This window comes from Crocodylus porosus, unplaced genomic scaffold, assembly GCF_001723895.1.
Source record: "Crocodylus porosus isolate Cpor-Errol unplaced genomic scaffold, CroPor_comp1, whole genome shotgun sequence".
Classification (NCBI taxonomy): Eukaryota; Metazoa; Chordata; order Crocodylia; family Crocodylidae; genus Crocodylus; species Crocodylus porosus.
This window is the reverse complement of record NW_017728900.1, coordinates 467,840-478,059: the sequence shown is the minus strand read 5'-3', so window position 1 is coordinate 478,059 and position 10,220 is coordinate 467,840. Positions and strand designations below refer to the sequence as shown.

At 53.5% G+C, this 10,220-nt stretch overlaps 1 protein-coding gene across 2 annotated transcripts in view; it reads right to left on the bottom strand.

The window, feature by feature from the left end:
* Positions 1-4,372, bottom strand: part of CABP4 (calcium binding protein 4) — a 7,029-nt gene extending 2,657 nt beyond the window's left edge. For both annotated transcript variants that reach the window (XM_019556659.1, XM_019556658.1), the window contains exons 1-3: positions 3,217-4,372; positions 1,553-1,583; positions 238-381 (exon numbers count right to left, since the gene is read on the bottom strand). In XM_019556659.1, coding sequence (XP_019412204.1) covers positions 238-381; positions 1,553-1,583; positions 3,217-3,477 — 436 coding nt within the window. In that variant the 5' untranslated portion in view covers positions 3,478-4,372. The remainder of the gene's footprint in view (positions 1-237; positions 382-1,552; positions 1,584-3,216) is intronic.
* Positions 4,373-10,220: the final 5,848 nt, after the last annotated feature.

Sequence of the window (10,220 nt, the reverse complement as noted above, 5' to 3'; positions counted from 1 at the left end):
GCCCCAAAGTTTGGTGTCATCAGCGAACTTGGCCAGTCCACTCCTGACTCCAATGTCCACATCGTTAATGAAGATGTTGAACAGTATGGGTCAGTCCATGGCAGGGCAGCATGAAGGAGGGGTCTGCCTGGGGCAAAGACCCAAGCAGGGGGAGCATGCGGGGAGGGGTTTGCCTGGGGCAGGGACCCATGGAGTGGGCAGTGTGGAAGGAGGGTACAGACGACAGGCCATGCTTACTCCTCATCTTGATGTGCTGAGAGATCTCGATGAGCTCCATCTCAGTAGGCATATAGCCCATTGTCCGCATGCAAGGGCCCAGGTCCTTGTAGCTGATGTAGCCATCCTGGTCTGTGTCAAACTCCTTGAAGGCATCTAGAAGCTCTGCCAGGGGAAAGACCCGGAGACCCCCTCAGTGCTGGCACACAGGAAACACCACCCTGACACTAAGTGAACCCCCTGGGGGGGTCTGCAGAACCAACTCCCCAAAATTTCCTAGGCTAAGTCCTCACAGGGTCCCTCCCTATCACTTTTATACTTATTAACTAATACTCTTGTGCCAAATGACATGGGAGCCAGTGCCTGGAGTGGCTGGGATCAGTAGTGTAACTGAGGGAAGGGAGAAGACCAGGACAGAAGCCCTCCTTCAGGGAGGAGCATAAGAATAGCCACAACCCCACTGGTGGCAGACTGCACCTCAACAGTCAGCACCAGAGCAGCCGGCACTGCTCCAAAAACTGAAGTTGCCCCGGGCACAGAGTTGCCCTACTACCCGTGGCTGGGATGAAGCATGAGGGGCTTGGGGATAGGACAGGGCACCCCTGGTTCCCCCCTTGGAGTTGTTTTTCTCATAATGCCCTGGGTGTGGGCAATGCTAATGCAGCAGTCACCCAGTATCTTCTGCCACAAGCAGTGTCGTAGCGAGGTGAGGTCAAGCCGGGTGACCGCCCTGGGCACTGAAGCAAAGGGGCACCAACAGGCACTGTCCAGGTGGGGCAGGGTGCGGGACAGAGCCACAAGTGGCTTATTTGGTAGGGCATGGGGACAAGAGAAGGCAGCGCCTGCTGCTGGGTGCACTCCCAGAGAAGCATGGGAGGGGCATGTGCCCTCCAGATCTGTGCTTGAGGCAAGGGTGGGCTGACAGTGTGGGCTTTCCCCAGATGCCAAACTTCCTTGCCACAGTACTGACTGTGAAAAAGGTTGGCAGGTAGGGCTAGTTAGGGGGCAGCTTTACCCAAGGGTGGCAGAGAAAGGGTGCCCCTTGTGAGGCTTCACAGTTTGAGGTGTACATAAAAACACAGCTCCACCATGCACACCGGGCCCTGTGTCCCTCCCAGGGGCCCATGCCCACCCTACCTTGAGGGGGCTGGGCATGGCAATGAGGAGGACACAACCCACAGGCAAGCACTGGGCTCATGACTGAACCCCTCCTGGTTTGACCCAGAGATCAACCCCTGCCCTGGCCACAAGACTCCCATCCAGCCTGCCTCCTCCCACACATCCCCAGGGGCTAAGATATAGACTCCCTCCCCTGCACCCCATCATGCCAACTCACCATCTATCTCCTCCGGGGAAAGCTCCCTCTCCTGGGACAGAAAGGAAAGGGAGCAGTTAGACCCCAAGGCAGATGTCCCAAATACCTGCACTGCAAATGCCCCACCCCCATGCAGAGCCAGTGTCAGGGAACCACAGGGCACCATGCCCATGAGGGGGGTGGGGTCTGTGGTCCCAGGGGACATGAGCAGCTCAGGGCTCATGGCCTAAGCCAGACAGCGGCTTCCCACTAATCACCTCGTGACACTCACCCCCATTTCCCTTTATAGCTCGATCTCTTTTCACCTTCCCCACTAAGAGGCCATCATCCGTTAAGAGCGGGATCAGCATGGGCCAAGGGCCAGGAGCATGCTACATGGGCAGCAGGGACAACCCTTTCCCCTGCCCCCATCAGCCTGCCCCAGACAGTCCAGGACCCCTTCTCCACCCCCTGGGCAAGTGGCCGCTACCATGATGCTGGAACAGGGCCAGCAACCTCCGCAAGGAAAAAGCCCACCCCCCACTACCTCTGGCCTGAGGAGCAAGTACCCTGCACCCAGACAAGAAGCCTCTTCCTCACTTTGTGTCCAGTCCCCCCACCACCCTGGGAATGGAGCAGACCCAGTGCACCCTGGACTTGAGGACAAAAGCCCTGTTCCATTTCTGCCCCCCTCCAAGACAACCTGGGCCCTGTTTGGATCCAGCCCTCATCCAGATTTCCAGGCTGGGGGAAACAGGGTGCCACCGGAGGAGCAGGTATGTCAGGGTTGGGGGGAGGAGCCCCATCTATGAGCATGACCCGCACCATGCTGTGCTGCCCTCAGGGAGAGTGGCAAGAGCAGGGGATGGGGTACTGAGCCTGTGTAACCTTCACGGAAAAGCCACAGAAGCAGGTGACAAAAGCTGGCCAAAATTAACCTCCTGAAGGCAGGATTAGGAAGATTGTAGCAAAGCTGTGATCTCCAGCCCTGGCCTGGACAGCCTGGCGCAGCTCCCAGCTCCTGCCCTTTGCTCCTAGCGGCCATTGCCCTGCTATTCCAGCACCAGGTCCCTGCTCTGGGCTAACAGGATTTGCCAGGCTCCTGGCAGATAGCGCAGAGAAGGCTATTTGCTCTGGCTAGTCAAAGTGGCAGGGTCCTAGCATGCTGCTGGGACAGGAGGCAAAGGAAACACTATGTGAGGGAGGAGACAGGTACTGTCCCTACCAAGGTCTGAGTCAAGCTGGACAGCTCTGGAAGCCAGCTGAGCCATGGGTGGGAGCCCAGTCTTCAGGCCCATGAGACAGACCTTGTTCTTAATGGGACATGCCAGGCAGGCATCTCCCTCCCTACAGCAGGACTGGGTTCCCAGGGCACCTACCACTTCCCTTCCTCTCAAGCACTCGCCTTACCAGAGATGTGTCCCTGAAGATGCCCCCTGCCTTGCCCCCAGTAGACTACCCCTACCCCACCCCACAGCACCCCCAGCAGCCATGCCCACTCAGCCACATGCACCCCACAGAGCTGCCCACTACACCCCAGCAGCCCCCCGACAGGCACCATTACCCCTGCCAAAGTGCCCACTGCCTTACCCACCTGCACAGCTCTCCACACCCTCCCCTCCCCTTGCAGAGCCCAAATGCCCCTCAGATCTCTGTCCTGGTGCATCCCTTGCCCTGCCTGCTCCACCCCAGTGCCCATGGCACACCTTGCCGAAGACGGTGTTGAGAAAAGGTGAGTAGACCTTGATGGCAGCAGCGTAGGGGTCGCCGTGGCCCTTCTTGCCACTCTTGTGTGTGTGGCCAGAGTGTGCGTTGGAGCGCGTCTCTGAGCCAGGGCTCTTGCTGGCTTTGGGCTCCTCCTTGTCCTTGGGGGGCTTTTCCCCCACTTCTCCTGCCTTGCCCTTGCCCGGGACCTCAGCCTCTTTGCGTGTGTCCTTTTCAGCCTTGCTTGGCTGCTTGCGTGGCATGAGGCTGGACACCAGGGCGCAGTGGACAGGCAGCCGGGCACCTCTGGAACAGGCAGAGAGCAAGGGCGTGGGACAGCAGCACCTTAAGAAGGAGTCAAGAAAATCCTCTTAACTCCCTCCAGCCCCCACCCCATCAACAGGAGGGGAGATGGCCAGGAGGCAAAGCCAATTAGTAGGGATTAGAGAGTAGTACAAGCAGCTCTGTGCCACGCGGCTCTGTGTGTCCTCACTCCCCTGCCCCCAACCCCACATGGCCCCATGGCCCTGCAGCACCACTCCTCCACAGTCCCACATGCTCTCACCAGTTCCATGTGCCCTCACCACCACCGCTCCCCTGTGGCTGTCTCTGCCCTCACCCTTGCTCTCCAACAGCTCCATGTCACTACACTGCCTCCCTCCCACCTTGGCTCCACAACCCCATCCCCACAACTTGCCCCCTTTCTATCTGCCTCTTCACTCCTCCCTATCCCCACGTACCCCCTACATTGCAATCAGGGCTCCTGCACCACCACTGCTCTCCCCTGCTCTGCCCCCTACATGTGCCATCCCAGGGCCATCCCTCACCCTGCCTGCTCCCTCCACTGGCGGGGTCCCAGCAATCGTAGGCTATCCCAGGTGTGTGCCAGCTCCATCCCAGTCCTGCCAGGAGATAGGGGACCCTCCCTACTGGGAAAGGCAGGTCTGGAGAGTGTAGGCTAAGATCCTTTCTAATATCAGAGCCCCTGCTAGGTGGACAGGGCTGGGTAGCACAGGCTCTACCCCCTCTCTGATGTCTCTGCCCACTCTGCTAGGCAAAGTACATCATTGCTACTGGTTATTTATGTGGTCCAGCAGGCAGACTAGGGGCCCACACCCCTGGGAGGAGTCTGGCACAGCCCCACAGCACTCCTGGGGGTGCAGATGAGCCCCTGATCTGCCTGATGGATGATAGGAGGCTGGTGCTGCCAGCTGGAGCCAGTGGCAGCACTGATCTTCCCAGCACTGGGTGGCAGGAGTAGCTTCCTGTCATCCAGCAGGCAGATTGTGGGCTTGTTGCACCCCCAGGAGGACTGCGGGGGCTGTGCTGGACTCCTTCCTGGTGCTGGGTGGCAGGAGTTTCCTGGCACCATCCCAGGTGGCAGGAGCAGCCTCCTGTGATCCCGCAGGCTGATTGCCCCCTCCCCCCAGCCACAGGAGGGCTGCGGGGTCTGTGCCAGACTGCTCCCGGGGGTGCAGGCCCCCAATCTGCCTGCTGGACCACAGGAGGCTGGTGCTGCTGGCTGGGACTGGTACTGGACACAGACCATGCCAGGAAGATCAGTGCTGCCACTACCCCAGCCTGCAACACCAGCTTCCTGTCATCCAGCAGGCAGATTGGGGGCTCACCCGCACCCCCGGGAGGGCTGCGGGGGCTGTGCCAGACTCCTCCCGGGGGTCCAGGCCCCAATCTGCCTGCCGGATGACAGGAGGCTGGTGCTGCCAGCTGCGGCCAGTGGCAGCACTGATCTTTCCAGCCCTAGGTGCGGAATACTATATGGGCAAAATGTTGAAACAGCATGAAACGAAACAGTGATTTTGAAATGAAACAATACTCAAAATGAAACACTGTCCTGTTGCAACGTCAAAAAGGAAGTCCAAGCAAAGCGGTGCTGTTTCGTGCAGCCCAAGCATTTAATACCACCACGCTGGCTCACTTGCACTCCTCCCTTCAGCAACTGGGTGTCTCCACACACAAGCAGAGGATGGTCCCTGGTGAGCAATGGAAGCCAAGCTGAAACTTGAGCTGTGTGCCTTGGCCTGGCCCTCTGCATTGTCAACAGAGCTTCCTTCCTGAGATCAGGAATTCCACAGAGCATGACAGGAAATGCTTAACGAAGACATTTCCTTACGAGTTTCCTAAATACCTGCTAATTTAAGATCAGAACAATCAGCCGGATAAAGGATAATGCACAGAAGAGCCGAAAAGGTTTGCTGCATTCAGGCAAGGGCCTACAGGCAAAAGCCCTGTTCCCTTACCATGTGATGGGGCACACAGGGAGAAGCCGGAGAACACAACATTGAGCTTCCTGCTTTGCCCCTGCTATGCTGCTTTCCTTCTCAGAGACCTGCTTGCTCCTCGTCAAGAAGAGAAGAAAATGCAGAAGTACTGACTGCTTCCTCTGCTGAGGGGTCTACTTGAAATGCTATTGTGGCCCTTTCCATGCAGGATCTAAGGAGCTGTGGTTCACTTTACAGGGTGAGACTTACAAGGTCAACAGTTTTATCACCTTCCCTATTACTCCAAAGCCAACAGCTCATAGCAGAAACAGAAACTCTTTCATAATAGGATCTTTTTTAAGGGGGCAAGGGGCTTGTATTGCTTATTTTAAATATTTTTAGACAAAAAAAGGTCTGCATATCCTATGATCAAAGTTTCTCCTAAGCAGAAGGCTGGTACAAATGAATCTAAGAAGTTATAAAACCAACGGGCTGCTATCACCTTAAGTGGAGGAGAGGAATTCGTATACTAGCCAGAAAAGACGAGAGGCATAGACCTCTTTTTTTCCATTTGCTGCAAAGAGGAACTTGCTGTCCCCTTTTATGATGCTTTGGAGGATGGCATTTGAAAGCAGAAAGAAGTTTTCCTAAGATAGGCAGAAGCTAATGAACACCCTATGTGAACCTACAGAGAAGGAAAAGAAAAGATCCTCCCCATTCAGTTTACACAAAACTGTGGTTTTAGCTAAAGATCCCTGCAGAGGGGCGAGAGAATATTTTTGAAAGCACAGACTGGTATAACTCTGGGTTCTCTTGGAGCTGCTAAACCACAGTGCTCTGAGCTAGCAGCCTCTGAGCAAAACTGAAACATCTCTACAGCAACAGCTGTTCACCGGAAAGCCTTCTCTTCATCTGAGAATGCCCTGAGGTTTTCCAAAAGACTGTATTTTTGTATGTGGCTGAGACACTGAGAAGCTGACACCCAGACGGAGTAATTCCCAGCATCTTTCAAATTGGCCAGGGAGCAGTTTTTCCTTTGGAACACACCATTAACGAAAAGCACAACAACAAAAAATCTACAGGAAAACGCCCTGCAATTTGCTAAACTCTAAGAAAGAGTGGGAGTTATTTATAAGTTATCCTATTGTCAGACTGGCTGGGCCTTAGCTGGAAGAGAATATGGACAAAGCAAGAACACACTTAAGGGTCAGGATCTGGAAGACAGACTCTGGTATATAACCATCAGATGTCCGCAGAGCTAATATAAGAACACCACCACCACCACCACCACCACCCCGCCCCGGCAGGTGGAGACTGCTTTGCCTGTATTTGTGGCAGTTGTTCTGGAAGTATTGGCCAGTGCTCCCACGTTCCTTTCAGTTTCCTCGTAGAAGATTTGTGGAAGCATCTCAATCAAAAGAAGCAACATTTTAATGAGAAGAGAAGTGACACTGTGACACCTGTAGATCCCTCAGAGAATTGCATCCCCTCAGCCCACAGGGAAATGGTAGAGACTAGTAAGAGCCCTAGGAGAAGTTGTATGTGATCACAAACAGGTAGCACATGAGCATTACTGAGCAGACACCTAGGAACCCCTGACTGGAAAGATGTCCAGGTCATTAAGTCCACCACCCTGCAACCACAAGGATCCATAACATCTGCTCTCTCATACATGACAGCCCCAACATGCCCCCTGACATCTTGTAGCCAACTCAAGATCTTTAGAATAACCTGCCCCCCCCGCCCCCCGCACCTACCTCCAGCAGTGAAGCAGCTGCTACAAGCCAGATTCCCCGTTTGTCAGGTTAAGTGTTGGTATAGCAAAAGATGAAGCATTGAGGGATTGCCAGATTTAGGACTGCAAGTCTTTGATGCCCACCTCTACTCCCTGCCTCCTCAGCCCTGTTTACAGTAATGATGGGCTGTCATAAATTGGAACTGTTTTCAGCCATGCCTGGGGATTTGACCATCCATGCAGCCAGGACCTGGAACAGCCAGTCACCAGGAGTGTGACAGCGGGGAGCTGTCTAGCTTTAAGGTGGAGCTGGATCAATGTCCATGCAACACAACTGCCTGTAAGAGCAAAATCTGGTCTTGGTGTCCCAGGAGACCCCCTCCCATCCCCATAGTAACTAAGACCTTTCCAAAAGCTGGCAGCATCAGGACCAGAGCTGGAAGAAACTGCCACAAGACTGGGACTCTCAGCATGGCTACACAGGCAGGGGTACACTGAGGTCTTGTCTGCTCTGGTGATCCTTGGAAGGCCTCACACAGCTACACTAACCGCAGTGCCTCTGGCCCCACAAGTACCCACAGCACCTGGGCATTTCCCCAACACTAGAAGAGAATCCACTTCCTGTTCTGTCTGATCTCAGCTCTGCATTGGCACTAAGGGGGCATCATCTTTATGCCTGTCATAGGATAGGCCCAGCCTCCACAGGGTCCATCTGACTCTGCTGCCTGTAGCCCTGAGGTGCCCTTGTGGCAGTAGGGAAGAGCTAGAAGGGAGCACTGCCCTGGGACAAACAGCAGTCCATAAGATGCTAGCAGCTGACACTCAAGATATATGCTACATGATCCAGGGACACATAGGGGCTAGAGTGGCACCAATAATCAAACTCAGTAAGGCCCATTTACATCCTGCCCTCCCACCTGGGCCCTCCAAGTCCTTCATTGCTGCTGCTGGGCATGGGCCAAATATCCATGCCCTCCCAGTACACCCCTTTGAACTCACCACCCCTGTGAAGTTGGGGACCAGCCCCAGAGCAGAGACAGGGCAGGGTTTCTGGCCAGTGGAGTTGCCTTCTCATTTGGGACAGCAGAGGCAGGAATCACAGACCCAAACAAACATGCACAACCCGATGACAGCAGCCAGTGCAGACTTCTGGCTCTTGCCTGAGGAGGACATGACCACGTCCCTTTGCTGGAGCCCCGCGGGGATGAGTTCAACAGGGGTGATGCTGCTGGGAGCAGGGGTTGGACTAGATGTGACCTCCTGAATGCATTCCCAGCCCTGTTTCCTCAGATTGTTTCTCTGGAGCTCACCCCAGATGAGGCCACCTCTCACCTTCTTTCTTCTGCCTAGCACAGCTTCTCCATCATGGCAAACACCCTTTCTGCTGGGGTGATGCTCACAGTTGCAGCTCCCCTGTCTTTGAAGAGCTGGAGGCTTGCAGCTGGAAAACAAGCCAACCCCCTTGTGCTCCATGTGTTCTGTGTTCTGGGGCATTCGCCATTTAAGCATGCGATCTCAAGGCTGAGAAAGGGCTGTAAACAATATGCACTTATCCAAAGTTAATGTAAGCAGTGCTCACGAAGGACCCAGTGCTGTCAGCGCCTGGGATTAGCAGCCCCAGAGCTGACTGGCTCTGGTCTTTTTCAAAGCTTTTAATAACAATTCCTGGGCAGCTGCTTCCCCTCACTGTTTCTGGCTTAGCTAAAGGGAGTACAATTAGTTACACTGTAAACAGCTACAGTCACAGTTATTATGCAGTTCATTGAAGCACCATTAGGTTACAAAGTAGACAGTGCAACTAGAAGATGCCATGTTCGCTACTTAATCAATAGGCAGGTACCTGGGGGCTCCCACAATATAAGCAATAAGCAGTACATTTGGCTTGGCATTGTGTTATACATTTGAACAAATTATATGCTTATCCGGTATCCATAGAGATGGAGCATGCAGCACTTTGCAAAAGACTCACCATTCATTGTACAACATTCACTGTTACTCTGTCTGCTGCAGCCTCGACGCTGCCAGCATGGCCCTCAGACATGTACTGAAAGATGACACAGCACTGGGACAAGTTTTGAAAGGCTCATATCAAAAGAAGCTGGTGTCCTTGAGTAGTTTCTTCTTCTCCTTCAACACATCCGGTGTACATGCATTTGAAATGAAGACGGGCAACTTCCTCAAATTTTGCTTCAGTGTGCAACCAAATTTGTGTCACAGCCTGTTCTTTGTTCTGGCACTCGGCTCTTCAATCACTTCCAAGTGCTTTAGTTGCAGTATGAAAATTACCCACATCACCATGCAGAACATATAAACAACCATCAGGAAGAGAGAGAGTGAAAGTGACCTTTGTCCTTTGTCTGCTCATATCTGGGGAATGATGTCCCATATCAACATCTGGGGGCATCTTCTTGTCCTTGTGAAATAATGTGCACTTTCACAGGTCTCCAAAATCTCTTGACAGTGGGAAGTTGTAATAGTCACCTCACTGGAATATGGCACAGAGGCTTGCAGTATTCTTCCCCCATGAATGCAAAATGTTCCTGGAGATCTTTGAGCCTCTTTGCTATTACAAATCTTGGTTCTCAAAGGGCCAGATTATAGCCCATTTACTAGGTAAGTGGATGTAGGTGCCTAAGGGTAATACTATTCCAAACTGCTCACATCTCTGAAAAAGCTCTTTTTTCCCTGAAAAAAAGACTACTTCCCTGAAAAAAAGACTACTTCACAGTCAGGGCAGCTAGGATCTGGAACCAACTTCCAAGAGAAGTAGTGCTGGCTCCTACCTTGGGGGTCTTTAAGAGGAGGCTGGATAGTTACCTAGCTGGGACCATATGAGCCCAGTATTCTCTCCTGCCCAGGGCAGGGCATCAGACTTGAAGATCTACTTAGGTCCCTTCTGACCCCACATCTATGAATCTATAAATCTATGACGAAGACGTGGTCTGCCACCTCCTCTTTTTTGTGACTCAATCTTAAGGGCAAAATGGCAGTGAGTTACCGAAGTAGATGCATTCAGGGGTACTTATGGACTTGAACAGGCAAGAATTGGAGC